This window comes from Anser brachyrhynchus (genome assembly GCF_964034855.1).
Source record: "Anser brachyrhynchus genome assembly, chromosome: 21".
Classification (NCBI taxonomy): Eukaryota; Metazoa; Chordata; class Aves; order Anseriformes; family Anatidae; genus Anser; species Anser brachyrhynchus.
The window spans coordinates 3,988,202-4,006,893 of record NC_137714.1 but is presented as its reverse complement, the minus strand read 5'-3'; the positions used below and the strand labels follow the sequence as shown (position 1 = coordinate 4,006,893).

Sequence of the window (18,692 nt, the reverse complement as noted above, 5' to 3'; positions counted from 1 at the left end):
ATCTACAGGGCTTCGACGGCGTTAGTGTAAGCTTTACACAGACACGTGATGGGTACTGCAAGGGGATGTGTGTGTGGGTGATGAAGGTAGGCTAGTAAAAGGACTGAGAAAAGGAAGAGGTGGGTTTGTGTAGCTCTACACAGCAGCGAACTCTGGAGTGTGTCAAACTATAAATACTCATCTTATGCACAGCAAACCTGCCCTGCTGTGACTTTCAGGGTAAAATACTTAGAAACCTGTTGAACACTTGTTTTTTTAGGAGAAAAGATTGTCAGCCTTAGCAGAATGAAAATACTAGTGCTGGGAAGATCTGTGTTTTTTCTGAAGCAAGTTCACATTCAAAGCATACATCTGTTATTTGACAATTGCATTTCTCTTTCAAGACCTGCTGCTGTGTTGACTCTTCAGTGACCAAAAGCCCTGTTAACTTTGCTTTATCCTCTAGAAACATGCCTTTTCTATTCTTAAAAACAAGCATTTTTCTCTCATTTCATTCCTTTAAACATCAGCAGATGCTTCATTCCTTATACTACACAAGCATTACAACGAACCGCTGCTGTACCTGGACCATCATCACTTAGGCTAGGACTGAGCGTGTGGTAAATGCCATAAAACTGCAATAGTCTGGTTTAGTCTCCTGAGATGAGTGTTGTGGATTCACTTTGCAGGCTGCCATGTAACAAAGCACTGGACTAGGAATCGGTCTACTCTGTTATCAGGTGGGGAAGAATGAAGAATAGGTAGGCAGAATTTTCTAGGTTTTATAGGACTGCATGTTCAGCTACTGCTTTTCAATTCTTCAAAATTGTACAGTGAAAGTATGGATCCCTGAATAACGTGCTTAAATACTCAGACTGTAAGCAGCTTTTCCTTCCCTAGACCAGTGGACCACAGACAAAATGGCTGCTTTAAATGCAAAGCTTTTTGAGTATTTGCATGAACATACGGTTACATCTAATGAGGCCTTTCCAAGCCATTCTCCAGTGGAAGGAAAAAAAATCTATCAGTACCCATCTAGCTGACCTGCTGTGTGCATTCCTGTGGAGAATTTAGATCTGGGGAGCTGAGAAGAGGAAAAACAAGGCAGGATTATTAATATGCTTACTGTGAATCAGGGATGCCAATTTGGGGTGTTAAATCAGAGACATGACAGTAAAAACCATGCCCTTCTCCTGGCTTCTGAGGCAGAGGGCGGTTGTTGGTTAAAATAAGCACCAGCGTGTTCTCAGATCGATACCTGATGTCGGAGGGCTTGTGGGGCCTCATCCAGCCCGTCGTGTTGCCGCACAGCCTGGCCTCACCACAGGGCTCCTCTCAGTGGGGTCTCCTCTGCCAGACGTGCAGCAGGTGCGATGCTCTGTTCTGTTTTCTTGTTTTTCTCGCTAATTTTCCAGTGCTGATGTGCCCTGGTGTGTGTTTTTTTTGGGGGGTTGGCGTTTCCCGCCTGCAGTGCTGCTGACAGGAGCCAGGGCATGGGGTACCTGGCGGGCGGCAAGGGGGAAGACGCATCCCCTCCACTGAGGCGCTGAGCGGGCACCTGGCACAGCTACACCCAGGAGAGGCTGCAGGTGAACCACCCCTGCCCCACCTCGTCTGGGTCGTGGTGAGGACTCAGCTTTAATTAGCCATGGGCGAGAGCCGCTTTCCATCTGCAGCCCTGGGGACAGGCGGCGTTGCTAATCGTAGGGGATAAGCTGCTTACGGTGGCCCAGCTGGAGTGAGCTCACTGCTGGGGTTTGGGCGGTAAGGGGGGGGGGCAAAGCAGCGGGTTTGCCCCAGCGCCCTGAGGAGCAGGGACAAAGAGGCGGCTGTCCTGCCCCCGAGGTCCTGGCGAGGCCAAGCGGCATGTCTGGAGACGGCTGTCCGAGTGAGTAAGTGCCTGTGAGGAGAGGTTTGTGTCAGCACCCGTGGAGACTGCTGTGGACCCCGGTGGGATGCCCCCAGTGATGGGGCCTGTGCCTGCTCCGGGCCTGTGAGCAGCTCCCCCGGGCGCGGGTGGTGGGCGATGGGTCCCTGCTCCCTGATGCAGCTCCTGGGATGCTGGTTCCTGGCTGGCTGCATGGGAAGGGCACTCCTGTGAGGCCGTTCCTCAGCTGCTGGAGCAGTAACTGCCCCCTGGCAGCTTCAGGGAAGAGTACTTGTACGTGTCTTTTAATCTTAAAGTAAAAACGTGAGGCTCAAGGCTGAGCATGCATTAGAAATGATGGTTTGGTTTGTAAGAGCGAGCAGTGGGGCAATAGTCTTGTTTCTAAAGCATGCGTGGTGTGATGTGGGACCAGCCACTGGTCCCAGCTTGGACTGTGATCTTCAAGAATAGGAAAATCATCATTGTCTGTGTGGTACTTACGTGTTTGTTATGTATTTGTCCTTGATATCATACCACTAAAGTGGTATTCACTTGAAAGAGCTTGAATTACTCTTCATGAATTATGCTATTTACTTTTGCTTATAACAACACCAGAAGTACACTGATCAGCTTAATTTTTGTTTACATAATTGGATTTACTTCATGTTTTAATGCATTAGTGTTTGCTGCACAATGTAAACTGTAAATAGTAGGCATGCATTAAATGCTTTAGCTGGAAACATTAAAAACAACGTGAAATCTGTAGGTTGTGGATTTTTGCAGTTTGCAAAATACACAGCTTGCCTTGAGTATCTCTTTTGGCCTTAGAGGAAATTTTGAAAAGCACTTCATAACGATCTTTTTGCCTCTTGAGTGAGATTAAATACTGCTTAAAAGTGGCTACGTTAAAATCCTGACTGGCAGTTATGGAAAGGATAACAAACTGCTTTTTAAAGGATGCTATTTCTTTCAGGTTTCAATGAGACTGAAATTAGGAATGAGTCAGGTGAAGAACAACCACTAAAATAATCATGACAGTGTATTGGGTCTGGTACCTGGCAGAAAGAACTGGAAAAGTAATTGGAAAAAAAAAATGCATTAGTTATTAAGAAAATAGGTTGTCTAGGCTCCTGGGAGTAAAAGTCTGGTGCCAGGTTTCAGGTGTTCATGGAGCAAAACAGCACTGATAAGCATGATGCTGTCGTGTCCTTTCACCATTCAAAATCTTTTGTAGTATTCCTTTGTGATGCATTGCTAGTTGTCTGGATATTCCTGGGATGCAAGGACAGCTTCTACAGATCACCAATCTGCTACATTTTGATGTTATACATTAGGGTAAGTGCCCTAAAGAAGGCATCGGTGCTTTGTCTGTTCGTTCTGTAGTTGCCAACTTCTGCTTGTCTTGAAAAAATAATGGAATCTTTCCATTCATGCTACGTTTGACATGAAAGGCAGTAACAGCAGTTCCCAGGGATAATTGCAACGTTGCATGACTACCTACTGTCACTTCAGCAATTGAGTGTACTCCCCGGTCTGTGGTATGTGAGGAGCACGGGCATGCTGTTTGCAACCAGGGATGACTCAGGCTCAGATGCTTTGGAAACAGAATCCAATTTGAAAGGAGACTTTCTGCTATTTGAGTACATTTGAAAAAGATGATGGGCATTTATTTTATAAGCGAATCTGTCTTTCTTTTCAAATTGCCTCTTTTTTTAAGATGGCATAGGTGTGTCTCTTTCACAATGCCATTTTCATTTTTTAAATGAAAGATGGAAAAGAATGCTTAGAATGACAGAGTGATTGCTAACTTGTATTTAAAATTTGAGGGAATGAAAGTACAGTCCCCCTGAATTGCACTTACCCATTACCAGCAACTTAAGGATCTGTGTTCTGCATGAGACTTGTATGTATAACCATCTGACTTAATAGCAAATTAGGCCTCCCATTTATGTCCTAATTCTTCTGAGTTAGGGGACACTACGGATTCTCTCTGTATTTAGAGAGAGTTTCATCCTGTAGTGTGAACAAGAAGAAACTGGTCTCTACATAGCCTTGAACCTTTGTGGGGCTGTAACATGATTTGTGAACAAATTTCCAGTTGTTACACAGTTAAACAGTACCTTAAGTCCAGACATTGTTATTCCTACCAGCCTTGGAGAAAATGTGTGTGGAGGAGATCCGAACTTGATTTCTGATCAATGAAAGGCTGGTGAAGTGGAGACAAGAGACTTAGAACACAAGTACCCAAAGCCTATGGCAAACTGTGGAAGATGTGATGAGAAATATGCATGCTCCTTTGTTTATATTTCTTCTTATTTTTCTTCAGAGCAAAGAAACATTCAGAAGAATGTGAACGTTGATCTGTATTTGGGTGCTAGAAGTCGAGTAGACGTTTCACATCGCTGGCCTGAGGCTGCTGCATTTGATGTAACTCCCAGCCAGGCAGCAGGACAAGGCTGGGTTTGTACCACACCTCTGTCACCTGGGCAGAGCGAGCCCAGTCCGATACAGACTAATCTCTCCTGCCCTTCTCAGCTCTTCCAGGACACCACCAGTCAGTTCTCCAGTTCCCGCTTCCAGCAGCAGAATAATCTCTGCTTCAGGCTGCAGCAGCACAGCTCTCAGCATGTGGCTCACAGGATTCCCCATCTTGCTTTGTCAGTGCAACACCATCAGAAAGCAAAGGCAGTTGGCACCTGCTCCGCACCTACTGCTCACCATCACTGTTCAGAAGGAAGGAACAAGAACGGTGACTACCCAGTAGAAAAACAGCAGCTCCGTCCTGTATCTTGTACTGATCCTGGGAACCCTTCACTGGTCAATAAACATTTGTCACTTCATACTGTAGATTCCCCTCTTAGACACAAATTAGAACTGTGTCCCTCTTCAAGGAGCTCAGGTGACAGTGTGAATGCTTGTCCTATTTCAGCCCTGACTTTGGGGGATCTCGGTCTACCTAATTTGGAGTCCCTTCAGACTCTCTTGCAGTTGTCACGGATTTCTGCTGGCTTGTACTGTTCAGTCTGGAGACTGAAGCAAAAAATTGTTTTGATGGGAATACGGGGCTCCCTTCCTTTGGAGCCCAGCTCTCCTCCAGGCAGTGGCAGTTTGTGCTTTGCTCCTGATGATTCAGCTTCTAGTACCCTGAGCACAGGAGAGCAGCTAGCTGGAGTGAAAAATGGTGCTGCTCAGGCAAGGTTGAAATGGAGCATCCCATTTGCCAAAGGCTGGAGCCTCGATGCAGTGGCAAGGGACTTGAGTCATGCTGAACCTATCTCTGTCTCTCATGGATATGGGTGTGTTGACTCCAGCATGTGGAGAACGAAACTTTCAGGTGACATCTGGCCAGAAAGACTGTCTGCTGGGGTGGGCTCTGGCAGGCTTGTGGATACAAAAGCACATTCCTCCAACAACTGCTCCCCTCACTTCAGATGCCAGTCCCAGGCAAAGTCAACTCCAGAAGAAACTGGTGGTCTTTATGTTCATACAAAAATTCATTCTTCTGAAAAGGCTCTTAAAGAGACATCTGGTGGGGCATTCGCATGTCCTATACCTTGGAAAAAAGATCTTCCAGCCAGCCTGTATCCTGAGGGTCTGCAGGTGTCAGTGGAAACGTGTTTTGAGGGAGCTCAGATGAATGTTGGTGTAGCCATGTATGGGACTCCAAGGGAAGTGTGTTTAAGAGTCGCTTCTCCTTCTGGAGATCAAGAGTTTAGACCAATACAGCAGCTTAGTATTAGACCTGCAGAAGTCAACAATTGTGAACCTCCTGTTGAGTCCAGCAAAGTGTTAGAAGAGGTTTGTGACTCCACATCACAAGCAGCCAGGAGAATGACAGCGGTGGGCAACAGCCAGTCCAGCCCTTCCAGTATTCAGGTTGAAAAAGGCTTTGGTGAATATTCTGACATAGAATGTGGGAACGTGAGCAGAGAAGGAAGGAGAAACAAATGCTCCTACCAAAGCAGCTGGAGGAATTGGGAAGCTGATGCCAACCTTGACTGCTCTGAAGATCCTTCGGGGGAGAAGAGTGTCCAAGAACCAGAGTGCTGTGAAGAAGGGAACCAGGCACAGGAAATTGCCTGCAGAGAGGTGAGGGTGTGCTCACTGTGTAGCATCCCTGCTGACAGATACTGCTTTTTGCTAGAGGTGCAGAGTTGAAGCACAATGGTGTTGGAGATGCTTGTCCTATAGTTTTCTGGCACTGAATGGCCAGAATATCCTTTGTGATGATCCAGCTCCATCCCAACATGTGCATCTTTCTCTTGCATGCATCTTCCTAAACACCAGCTTGTTCACTTGGTTGATCTTGGGAATGTAGACACCTGTTTGTATTTCCAGGATCTACATGCAGATGGGAAGCATTAAGCTGGTTTTTACTCTGCGTAGCTGCAGGGTCCTGAAATTCCAGTTCTGTTAATGTCTGAAAACAGTCTTCAACAGTGGGGTAGTGAAATGATCATGTGAGTTACTGTTTTCTGTCTGTTTGCAGGTGTCAGAGAACAGCTGCTGGTCTTTGAAGGTGCATGAGCAAAGGTAAAAGACTGAATTTGTATGTGTGCTCTGGTAGTTAATGCGAGGAAAACTGGTGGAAAGTGGCTGAGGAACCACATCCTGGTTTTAGTATTTAACCTACATCATTCTGCCGTTATTAGATCTGGAGCTACATCTACTTCTTTTCAAAGGTTTACTGTCTAGAATAGTGTGCTTTAAAAAATAATTTCTGTATCTTTTAAATTCTACCCCTTTGAATTTAACCTTCATTGTTGGTAGCAATCAAAAAGCATTGGTACTGTATGTGTTACTTTTCAGTGCAGCAAATTCTAGCATGCTCACTGCAGAGTTAGTGAAGATTAAGAACTGTGCTTATCCATGAGATGGGATTCAAATTTGTGATCTGTGGATAAGATGTGTGTGAGATGGACGCCTTAATTTGGTGTGAGGCTGCAGGTTCTTCACTTTTTAGAGAGAGTGATTTGAAATAGTTGTTTTCAGCTTGATGGCTGAAGTCTGATTGCCACCTCTTGGCTGCATTTAATTTTTATGTCTGTTAACTGGAGATCACCTCTGTTTGTTTTTCTTTATCCTCTCAAAGTTTCCAGCAGTTACGTGACAGACAAATAGTAAGTAGGTATTTCCAGGCCTGGAGGGACCACATCCTCTGGAAGAGGGCTGCAGCCACACAGCTTTACAGGCGCCGACTGCTTCAGAAGGGCCTTGGGGCCTTTCAGTGGGCTGTGCACCTGAGGAGGATGCAGCTGGAGGTAGCCCAGCAGAGACATGCTTCGGCTCTGCTAGCTGCCAGCTTCCGCAAGGTGAGAATGGGCCAGTAGAAATAGTGCCATGAATTTTCTGTTCTCTGAAATCTTTTCTGAGGTCAGAGAAGACAGAAGTTGTATTTGGATAGGGAGGAGGAAGGAGTACCTGTGTGAAATTCAGTGGTGTGGACCCTAGTACTGACATTTTGCCTACAGTTTGTTCTAACTGTGGTTTCTCCTCCAGTGGAATGAAGCTGTAGCAAAAAGGGGCAAGAAGCAAGCTCCACAGCCTGCGCCATATTCTTATACCCAAAGTTCATCAGTGGGTTTGTCTGGATTAGGAAGATTAGCAACTATGACAACCTCGGCTCGGCACCAGCTTACAGCAGCATACTTGAAGGAAGCTGAGCAGGCTTGTAGGTAAGCTGAGAGGATTCTCTTATGTTATCTCAGACAAGTGGAGGTTTACAGACACAGCAAAATTTTTCTCAGATTGTGGAAAACTTGTTTCCAGGTCTGTGGATGTATTGCTGTGGATAACGTTGCAACAATTAGTAACTTAAAGCTCTTAAGAATGAAACAATCCTATTTCAGAACTTCTGGAACTTCTGTGCACTAGTGTTTCAGTCTGATTTGTCTGACAGAAATACTCCCATACTGTTTCTTGAGTTCAGCTACCATCTGTTTATGGGATACAGGTGTAAATAGCATCACTTCATTCCAGTCTCAAAGTCTCTAGCAGGACAGGGGATAGGTCAAAAGAAAAGACCTTTTCTGCCTGCTGATTCTGAAAGCAGGAGAGCAAGTCCAGACAGAAAGAGCTATCTAATGAGAAGTAAAGCTGTGGATTCTGTTCTGTGAGCGTTTTTGATCAGAAGGATGTTAAAGCATGCTTATGACTTTCAGGGTGGAGAGTGAACTCTGGACGCAGCTTCATCGTAGGCAGGGAGATGAGTTTTGTTGGAGAACTCAAGCAATCAGAGACATGAGACGTCTGGCTGGTAAGCATGGGTTCCGTAGCCTTGGAACAGCTTGAAGGAAGTCACTGTTTTACTATATTTCTTAGCTAGTCCTTAGTTGTTGCTTTGACCTGACTCTTTCGGAGCTCGATCCTGCAAATAGCTGGGCCAGTCTCTGGCGGTACAGGGTGGCTCACCTGCCCTGCCATACATCTTTTGCTTTGCTTCTTGTATGAGTCCAGTTGCAGCAGATGCAGTTGCTCCAGCAATGTGAGCTGTTTCCCTTAAATGCCTCAGACAGGTGATCTTCAGCCTGGAGATGTTTGCTGTGTGACACTAACTAGTCTGAAGATCTTCTAAGTTATTTTTCTTCCTGTCAATCTCTTCCTGCCCTGTAACATAGCAGCTTTCAGACTGTGGCGCCTGCAGAAGGAGCTGCTGAGCAAAGAGGAAGCCAGGCTCCTGGAAGCACATGCCCTGCTGGAAAAGAAGCGGCTACGAAACATTTTCCAGTTGTGGCGGTCCCAATGCTTAGATATGAAAAAGATTTTACAACTGACAACTTGTATCCAAAGAAGCTTAGTCTCCCGGTAAGTTGATGGGGTGTATTTTTAATGTGGGAAGTATTCACTCTGAAACTCCAAGGAATGATGGAGCCAACCTAGACAGTGATGCATTGTTCCATCTTAAAGCCATTGCATTCTTTTTGTTTTAGGAGTTAATAAGTGTAGTAGTGACTTTTGGTTGAAGACTATATCAGTTTAGTGGTAGCAGAAATTTGATTTAAGGGACCTGGAAGCCAAAGTCCTGAAGAAAATCAGTGGTTCAGCATTTTTTTCTTTGGTCTTCTCAGGTGCTTCAGTGTGTGGAAGGAGACTGTTGAGCAGAAAGCATTTTACAGATGCAACCTGGCCCATCTCAGAGTAGAATCACTGAGGAAATACTTTCAGCAGTGGGTTCACACGCTGCAGATCAGAGAAAGCAATAAGCAGGTGATGGTGAACTTCTTCCTTCTGAGACGGAGGCAACATTATGGTGAGCACCTTTGGGCATGTGCATAACCTTAAGATTTGGAGGTGCCTAGGCTCGTTCCTCCTCCACTTGTACAGTGGACGAAAATAGCCTGGTAACAGCAGCTCAGATGGTGTTAACAAATACAATGGGCAGTGGATGGAGGGCTAGCTGTTCTGGATGTATCACTGATGCTATAGGCACATTGGTCTCTGTATCATAAACCCTGGAGAAAGCCTTAAACCTTGAAAGAAAGCTATTAGGGGGCTGAGCTGGACTGTTTCTTATCAATGCCTGCTGACAAATGTTGTCTTTTGTTAATCTCTGTAACTGGTTCAGGACCAGCTGTAAGTTCAGTAGCTGATGAGACTGTGACAGAGAGACATGACAGTCAGCCACGGTGGACGGCAGGGAGATGGTTTCCTGAGAAAACAGGCTACTCTCTTGATGACGTGTGCCTGAAGGTGAAACTGCAGAGAGTGTATCTGCTGTGGAAAGCGAGGCTTTATGAGCACCACAGAGCTGAGTGAGTGGTGAAGAGCCAGTTCCTGGAACTCTGCCCTCTTTGGTAGCATCCATTTGACTTCCAGTCCTTCTGGAAGAACCCCTTGTACTATCTATCATGTCTGTACTAGTGTTCCCCTCTGGTATCTCTTTTCATTCACTTTACTGTCTCAGTATCTTCTGTCTTAGTTCTTTCACTCAGGCTCTGGAGCAGTATAGACTCAGAAAAGCTCTGAAAGTATGGCATCAAAAGTTTCTCATGCTGAAGACAATTGAACCAAGTCCTAAGCACTCTCATGAGACTGTCTGTGAAGAATCTCTTGCCTTGCTGTTTTGTGAGGACCTCTCAACATCTTCTGGCTTCCACAGCAGCGCTCCAGCTACTCTCACTTCTCAAAGCTCGCTGGAAAAGGTGAGGATGTCTTGATACAGGGCATCTCTGCCCCTACATTCAGACTGATCTGATGTATTGTATTGTTGAAATTTTTCAAAATTTCTGCTTCAACATGGGACTGTCTTTAAGAAACTGTGCTTAGTATTTAGGCGTGAAGAGCCCTCAGCCTGTGGGGCCCTGGAGTTTGTGTCATCAGAAATTGTAAAGTCACTTCTCTCTGCATGTTCCCTACTTCATCATTTAGTGATATAGGGAGCAGCTGAGCTAGTGTGGTTCTCTTGTGTATTTGTTCCTGTTTGTGGCTGCAATGTGGAAAGGGTGAGATTAAAAAAAGAAGTCTTATCACTGAGAAAACTGGAAATGGGCATATGCACTGCCTCAGTGATGGTTTGCTGTGTTGTTTTGGGGTTAACCATTCCCAGAGTAGTACAGAAATAACTTTCCCATCAAGGATGTTTGCACTCCAGAGCTGCCCTTGCTAGCCTGCAGTTCCTTTGGAAGTATTCTGGATTGCTGAAAAGAGGATTAAATTATATGGTTAGAACTGTTAGCTGAGTGATTCCGTTGTGAGGACACATCTCATGGCATGTTCTTCTCTCCATACATACAGGAATACAGTTTTAGTGACAGCAGCCAGCAGAGCTGCTCTTCCATTGTGACTGCTGAAGACGTGACACATGTGCCATGTTACAGTTCTTCCCTGCAACTGCACCAGCGTGCAGAGCTGCCAGCTGAGCTCGATGGGGAGTTGTACTCGCAGGCCTCCTTCCCTTCAAGGAGTAGTGGATCTAGGTGAGTTGGAGCCTGGTTCCTGGAGATGCTGTTGGAAGTGGTCCCTTGTTTGGTCTGGCAGAATTCCTTGCTTCTGGCTAGTCACTCATGTCTTCTCACAGCAGCCTTCCAGATACTTCCCTTCTTTCTCTCCCTGTTCTGACTGATGCTTTTGTCTCACAGAGAAAATTGGTTTGTGGGAGGTCAGTTCCAGTCTCTGGCACTGCAGAATCCAGACAGTAATGTCCAGCTGCTCATCGGTAACTCTACGTGGAAAGAGGTGAGGCTGAAAAACATACAACTGTTCTTTTGCGTAGCCTGAATTAGCAAAGAGCCTTTGGGTTTCAATATCAGCAGATGGAAGATATCACTGTTCTTCTCCTGTGTTCAGACAGAAGGTTTGGGGAATTGAGACATTTCTCAGGGCAGCTCTTCCCTTCCACTTTCTAGTTGAATTGGAAGTTGGCCATATATCTAGAATTTAAAATGGATGTTAGGCCCTCATGTTTGGATGTACGTGTGGTGTGAGGGGGTTAGCAACAGGGAATTAAGTGTCAGCTTTCACAGAAGGCACAGCAGTAAGAATGGGCTGAGCTGCATGGAGTGACTGTGTCCAAGCAGGAGTTCAGGATCTCTTTGCTTTTCTGTATTACAGGACTGCAATTCTGAGAGGGATGTGAAGAGCTGCTGGCACCAAGCAGAGAAATCCTGCGTGCAGAGGTATTTCCTTGTCTGGTAATCTCTGAATCTATTTGAGTTGTTCCTACAGACACTCCCGTGACTTCTGTCTTTCTCAGAGTCTTTCTCAGGTGGCATCACTGGGCTGTGGAAAACCAGAAACAAAAAGCAGCAGCAGCCCTTAAACATCAAGTTCATTGCTGCCAGACGGCTTTCAGCCTGTGGAAGAAGAGACTGGTCCAGAAAGTGGAAGCTGACCAGAGATTCAGGTGTCACATCCAGCAGATGACTGCTGATGCTCTGTGGTGTTGGCATTCCTACTGTCAAAGTGAGTTACCCCATCCTACAGCAGCACTTGCCTCTGTATGAGAACACTGGGAATGGCTGGGATGGAGAAACGCCTGCTTCTGGCTGTAACTCTGCACTGCTCGTCTGGAATGGCACACTAGTCCAGGGGCCAGGGAGCACCTTGTTGCCCTGCTTTATGCTAGGGAGCTGATTATCCTTGGGAGTCTGATTGGAGAAGGGGCAGATCTCACTTAGCTGCACTACCAAAGGAATGATCAAGTAGTGCATTTTAGCAGCTAGGGAGTTAAATGCAGTTCCTGTGCTGCACTGTGAACTTGAACATGTTTCTTCAGATCCAACTGTCAGGCTTTGCTTCAGTGGGAGCAGGATGTATCTTTAGGGACTGCTTAACAGTCATGATCCTGTCCCTCAAGGGATTCCAAGTACTTTAAATGTGTTAAATACTTACACTGTGCCGGGGAGGGAGCACTCACAATTTTTGATGTTAAACTGCCTTGCGGATGAGAGTGGAGTTGATCTGTGATACCTTGCTTGGAGGAGGAAATAAAAAATGAAGGAGGTCTGACACTGCTTCCTGAACAAAAACCAACTTGGGGAAAGGTGAACTGAATAGTCTTTTCAGCTGCTAAAGAGAGAAATCTTATTATGGTCCAATTCAGTATTTGTAGCAGGTGTATTTTCTGCTCTTGTCTGGACTCTGTGATGGAGGGTGGAGGAAAGAAGTAGGACTCAGCTCAGCAGGCTCCTTTGTTTTCTCACAGGGAATTGTGCTATGAGAGAGCTGCAGCAACGATGGGTTCAGCACAGCCACCAGAAGAAGAAGAGGTTGATCCTGCAGACATGGTATTGCCAAACAAGGCAACTGAAAAATGCTGCTTTATTCTGGGAGCGTCTTCTCCTGCACAGGTTTGTTTCCTGCCTTTGAAGCATTTCCAAGGGAATCTGAGTGAAAAGCAATTTATGCAGCAGTGGATCCAGTGTATTCCGACCAGAGGTTGGGTTTAGAAGTACTGTTAACTTGTGCGTGAGCGGAGCTTCTGTAATTAAAAAAAAGAAACAACAAAAAAAGCAACAACTACAAAAAAAAAGGTGAAAACCTTAATGGCTGTGGTGTCTAGGTTCTACGCTCACCCCCCACCCAACTGCATTTTTTTCTGCAAATCAATCTGTGTGGGGGCACCCTAGCAGGAAGTGTGTTTCAGAGAAGTCCTTAATGTTGCTCCTTCCTGTGGAGTATGTCTCCATCGTTAATCTTCCTTCTGAGCTCTCCTTTGAGAGAGAGCTTCTAATTTCTCACCTGGACATCAGTAAATAAATCAGTTTACCAGTCAGCCTGGACATGGTACAGGCTGAGCCCCCTCTCTTCTGAGGGGTGCATTTTTCATGCTAGGATAACCTGCAATAGATTATCTTCAGAGAAGTCTGCCAGGCAGAAGATATTTACACCTCTGCCCTTTGGTGCAGTGGGGCAATTTGCATAATGAAGGTCCAAGTGGAACGGGGAACCAAAAGGACAAGCCAGGAGTTAAAAGCAGATTTGCTTCTGGGGTTGCACAAGGGGCCATTCTTGTATCAGGGTACAAGAAAGATATAGGAGAAATTATTGTAGGTGTGGATTTACAGTGCTGTTGATATGTTAATAGTAACTCCTTCTGTAGAATTTTTTTCTTTTTAAAATTGAGGGTGGGGATAAAATTGTCTGCATAAAGATTTATTTCTTCTAGCCATATATCCCATGTATGGCAGGTCCTTCTTTTGTTTCAGGCAAGAAAAAGATGAAAATCTGCATCTTTGCAACAAGCTGCTATCTCAAATCCAGCCTTGTTTTACAGCAAGCAGATTTAACTGAGTCTGCTGTGATCTGTGCTGAAGGAGGTTTTGGCAGTTTTATTCTCATCCCATAAGAAAAAGCTTTCGTCTATAAAGCATTATCTTAAAGATCAGCTGCTGGCACAGAGAAAGATCAGACTTTTTTTTTTTTTTGAGGGATCCACTAGGTGTAGTGGCAGGGCAGCCTGGGAAAAGCATTTGTTATGTCAGCAAAGGTAAAATGTTATAACATCGCGTTCAGTTTGAAGGGGCGTTTGAAGAGCAGAAATGCTAAAATGGCCAGAAGGAAGCAGTCATACTCTTGGGCTTCAAGGAGTTAGAAGTACCAGCTCTGGGAAACTGAAGTAAAAGGAGGGGAATTTTTTAGCAGAAAGCAATTGTAGTCAAGGAGTCTGGGCTTATAGCTCCCAAGGACAAGGCACTGGAAGGTACATAACACAAAGAAAGATACGTAAATGTCGATTGCAGATGGAGTAACAAGGAACAGCCCATTTTCTTGTTGAATGCTCTTATGCTTGCTTTGATCACGTGTGTGTGATACTACACAGTGGGTTGAAAAGGTAGAATTTGGTCCATAGTCTGTTCAGTGCTGTATCAGAAATGTGACTTTGGGTATCTGCCACTCTTCTGCGTTTGTATTATTTTCCAGGTGCCTAAACATCTGGGTCCAGGTCACTGCCTATAGACTGAGGCAGCACGAAGCCCTCTCTTTTTTCAAAAGAGTCAGAGAGCACCATCTCCTAGTAGCAAGCTTTGCTGAGTGGAGGGTGAAATTCTTGACAGCTAAACAGCAGGTGCTGAGAGAGGAGAGAAACCACGAGTGGCAGGGACGCTCTCAGGCTAAAGCCTGTCACCGTTGGCGACTGGCCTCGAGGGGACGGCAAGCCTTCCGCCTAGGGTCTGTGGCTGCTGTGAAACAGGTAAGAGAGGAAGGGCCCTATGAGACAATTAAGAACTCCCTGTTCTCTTCTGAAGCCTATGGTGGGGTTGTTAGGCCCTGAGATGCATTGACAGGGCTCATCAGAAAACCTGTTTGGACTTGTGCCTGTGGTGACTGCTTAGTCTCTGCCTTGAAATTCTTTACAGACTGTGCACACAACTTCATAATCTGGTACTGATTGCAGCCACCATCTGGATCGCAGCATTAAAGAACGGGGACATTTTGACCAGAGAGACAAGTGCACTCCTTCCTCTCTGCTCAAAGATGAGACGGGATAATCACTGCCCCTGCAGAGCAGGCAGAGCTGTCAGAGGTGCATACGATTTCAAAAGGTTCACAGCCAGTAAACCACAAGGAGCTGGATTGATTTGGAAGGGCTGAGTCAGTCCTGCTGGGATCTCATCTGTACAGTTTCTAGCCTGGGGTCTAGCACATTAAACTACCTGCAGGGTTATGAACATAAATGTACCTCTAAAGCTAGTCTGTGTGTCTGTGTTGTATGTGCACGTGTTTAGTCTTGGCTGCAGCTGTGTTAATTCTGTTTGCAGGCCTGCAACTACTGGACAAAAACAGCTGCCTTTTCCCAGTGCTCACGGCAATGCAGTACCCTGATAGGTGCAAGGAAGAGCAGGAAGATGTCTCTGTCTTGGTCCCTAAGTAAGCAGACGCTCCCTTTTCTCTTCCTTTCATGGGACCATAGGGGGAGGGTGAGTGAGGAGGAAGGGCAGCAGTGTTTGCCAGCCAAATGACGGGATTTCTCTGTGAAGTAGGTTCTCAAGGCATTCAAATTTTGACTGTGAATTGCTTCTGGCTTTAGTGGCCAAAGGACTGATGGCTCATGACAGCTCTGATCTCTCTGTCTAGCTCCACTGTTAACTCTTGTGTGATCTCTTTTTTCTTTGCTAGAAAGGAGAGGATGCAGAGAAAAGGCTTCAGCACTAGCTTCCTCCTTTGGGCTCTTTCCCAGTGCTGTTCACCGTTGGCTGGTGATCTACAGAAACCAAAGAAGAGCTGAAAGGCTGCTGCTCCCTCAGCTGCTAGAAAGACATGGCTTGGTAGGACCTGCTCCTGCACATGCCGGGATCCAGGAGAACAAAGCAGAGGTGGACTCTGAGAAGCGGGATGAGAAGAGGCTTGGGTAAGCAGAGTGGAGAGCTCTGAGCTTCATCTTTGTGCTGCCCCCAGAGGAAGACTTGCCTCTGAACCCTGTTGGACTGATAATGCTTGTTTTCCTCTCTTCTTTGCCTATAGGAGGAAGTATCTGAGGTGGTGGCATCGCACAGCGATGCTGCGCCGGTGCCAGCGTGGCAGGAGGCTGCGCTGTCTGGCAAAGGGATGGCATCAATGGAAAGAAGCCAGCAGGGTGGTGATGCTGGCACAAGTGTTGGTGAGTGTCTGGTACTGCTCTGAGGGTGGCAATGATGGATGTTACTGGGCAGGCCTGCTTTGCTCGTAGCCTCACTTTGTCCCAGGAGGTGAGACCTGGGCATTTAACACGCAGTAGTGTGCATGAGAAATCCCTTTTTGTTTCTGTGGCTATTTTTACCGGATTTCTCTTTAAAAGCCCGCATGGCAAACTGGCATACCCAGCTATTTAGTTGTGCTTTGCTCAGTCTTACGGACAGGAGGCTGAGACAGGATTTGTACAGATTGTCTGCAGCCCGTGCAAGAAGTCCATAGCAAGTATTGCAGTCTGCGTTCCTGAGCATCCCTCTGGAGCCTGCAGCCTACTGAGGGATGTCGTGTGGTCTCCCGTTCTGCTCAGGCCCCAGCCACATGTGGAACAGACCCATGGTCTGTCCGGCTTCCTGGTCACGAACTCTGTGAGATGATGTGCTCTGTCCTGCCCCTGGGACAAGGTGACGTGACGCATGTGTAGCACACACACACTCACTGAGGAGCTGCATGGTGTCTCTTAAAAGGGCACCATCCTTGCCCCAGGGTACTGTAACTTAATTAGCCACAATATTTGCAGTAGATGGTAATTCAGCCAGAGCTTTGTTAGCAGCCAGCACTGTTGGTTGGTTGTTAGCAATGCAAAGTCATTCAAAAGAGTACCGGGAAAGCAACTGGAAGCAAGGTGGAACTAGATGGAAGTGAGGTGGTTTGTCTGCCAGAGTCCATCTAATCTGTATGCTGCCTTTCTTCCTGGCAGGACCAGCAGCGGCTGGTAGAAAAAGCCTGGAGGGCATGGAGACGACGATACTTACAAAGCTGTGTGGTGCAGAGCTTTTTGGAAGTAGAAGCCAGGAGCTTACTGTCTCAGGTAAGCACTTAGGACTGCTTCTGTTCTGACATAGTCCTCTGACACAAGGCACCTAACAGTTGCACTGTCTTAAGGGTTAAAAGGTTTAGCTCAGGACACCAAATGCAGTTTTGCAAACCTCTCTGAAGAGGGCTATTATTTATTCCTGCCTGGAAGGTGAAACAATGTGGGGATATTGTCTGGGCCCACATGCTTCTTCTGTTGCTCCTGTAAAGGGTCATGTCAGAAAGAAAATTAGCCACAAACTGCCAGTTGCTTGAGGAATGTGAACCAAATCCTAGACACTCATGGCATTTTGATGTGTGGGAAACAGCTTCCTCTTACTCTGTGGCTGGGTTTGTGTCTTTACCAAGGAACCAAAATGTGGAAGGTGACAGGCTCTGTGACTGACCAACAAGCACCCCAAAGGGACAACTGGTGTTCCCTGTATCTCTCTCCCTAGACAAAGCACTTTTGTAAGGAGGAGTTGAATACATCAAGAGATGGGGCTTGTCCTTAACAAAGGGAAATAGCTTCCAGCTTTATATGGGTTCATCTTTGGTTGTTAGTCGCAGCTTTGTGCCAGCAGTCAATTTCCCTGACATGTGCCCCTTCCCCAGTGTTATCAGATGTTAATCCACTAATCCCCTGCCTCTCAAGAGTCCACTCAGGGAAGAAACAGGCTCCACGTTGTTGCAGGAAGGCTGTGGTGACTTGCACCCAGGGTCAGGCAAATAGCTATAAATTTAAGTGAGCAGGCAAAGCCCAAGATCTCAAATAGCCAGTTCCCTCCTCTGCTTCCCAAAGAGCCATGCAGGATTAAGTCTTCCTTTAACAAAATGAACAAATACTGAAATGGAGGGCATTGTCCCACTGATTTGTACTCTCCACTTGCCTTGTTGGCTACACCTACACAAGGGGCGCAGGGGAGGGCTCTCCTTGAATGCTGAGGCAGTTGGTATGGCCAGTGCTAGAGGGAGAGCTGTGTTCACGGGTACTGTGAGGGTGGCTGCATTCCCTCATGGGTAACCTGAGTATTTGATTTGTCCACTCTATTTAAGGCCTTTGGAAGGTGGCGCCAGCTAACAGCATTCCAGCTCAAGGACAAAGGACACCGCTGAATGGTGGGGGCCTGTCTGCAGCTGCTCATTTCAGGAGCGGAGGATACAGCTGGCTGTCACAACAAAGAGCTGGTCCGTTGCAATCAAGAAAGCAGCAAATGCTCTGCTCACATAAAAACAGTGCTGCAGGCAAGAAGTGTGATAGCCAAAGGACAACCAAGAAGAGATGGTACCTAGTGAAAAGTCCTCTTTAAAGGACTGATACCGTACTTCCCTACAGCCACAAACTTAAACTTACTCCCTTTTGTTGTGAGATTACATCTCCTCTTCTAGACCCTGATTTTGTTGGAGTTCTGATTAAAGGTCAAAAAACACCTTATAGGAGCTCCCTTTACTCTTTTTTTTTTTTGCTAGATGAAAGCTTAGTGTCGTGCATGGGAACAAGCAAGCACATTGGTCTTAAAGAGGTGAGCAGGAGTGTGCCTTTGGATTCTACAGGATGTAGCATTTGCAAAGTTTGGCCTGCCCTTTGTCAGTGTGAACATAGGCCTTTTATTTTTAGATTTGGCTCTTCCTGTAGGTGGGGGAATTCCCCCATGGCCCCCACCCCCTCCCCAAGTCCATCAGCTCTTCATTAAAGCTTTCACTGGGTGGCCAACCTCTTGACTGCTTCCTGCTGGTTCCTTTCTGTGCTGAATGGGCTAGGGATGAAGAAACCTGCTGGGAACAGCTGAGCACCAAAAGCTTTGCTGAGGCAAGACAGGCGTGTCTGACCCCACAACCTTCCCATTACTTGCTCCTGTGATTGATGCCCTGTAATTACCCTGGATATATGAGCCCAGTCTCAGACAGCTGTAATGAGAGGGTCTAAAGAATTTGGAAAAGGCTT

At 46.3% G+C, this 18,692-nt stretch overlaps 1 protein-coding gene across 4 annotated transcripts; it reads left to right on the top strand.

The window, feature by feature from the left end:
• Positions 1-61: 61 nt before the first annotated feature.
• LOC308181350 (uncharacterized protein C1orf167 homolog) lies at positions 62-18,182 on the top strand. 4 transcript variants are annotated; one of them, XM_080564542.1, is made up of 21 exons: positions 62-3,181; positions 4,173-5,935; positions 6,336-6,379; positions 6,939-7,158; positions 7,346-7,521; positions 8,008-8,102; positions 8,464-8,650; positions 8,914-9,095; positions 9,411-9,597; positions 9,765-9,987; positions 10,580-10,761; positions 10,924-11,020; positions 11,396-11,460; positions 11,538-11,746; positions 12,489-12,633; positions 14,207-14,477; positions 15,046-15,154; positions 15,404-15,635; positions 15,749-15,884; positions 16,653-16,763; positions 17,804-18,182. In XM_080564542.1, the coding sequence occupies exons 2-21, from the start codon at positions 4,898-4,900 to the stop codon at positions 17,861-17,863; spliced, it is 3,969 nt and encodes a 1,322-aa protein (XP_080420668.1). In that variant the 5' UTR covers positions 62-3,181; positions 4,173-4,897; the 3' UTR covers positions 17,864-18,182. The 4 variants fall into 4 exon arrangements, with proteins under 4 accessions (XP_080420668.1, XP_080420666.1, XP_080420667.1 ...); XM_080564540.1 differs by having other exon boundaries at positions 62-5,935; positions 8,467-8,650; XM_080564541.1 differs by having other exon boundaries at positions 62-5,935; positions 11,550-11,746.
• Positions 18,183-18,692: the final 510 nt, after the last annotated feature.

Bases quoted from the DNA above. Each gene is read 5' to 3' on its own strand.
- LOC308181350 (XM_080564539.1), top strand. From the start codon at position 4,100: ATGGCAAACTGTGGAAGATGTGATGAGAAATATGCATGCTCCTTTGTT. The intron at 8,103-8,463 runs GTAAGCATGGGT...CCTGTAACATAG, and splicing joins AGACATGAGACGTCTGGCTG to CAGCTTTCAGACTGTGGCGC. The intron at 14,478-15,045 runs GTAAGAGAGGAA...TTCTGTTTGCAG, and splicing joins CTGTGGCTGCTGTGAAACAG to GCCTGCAACTACTGGACAAA.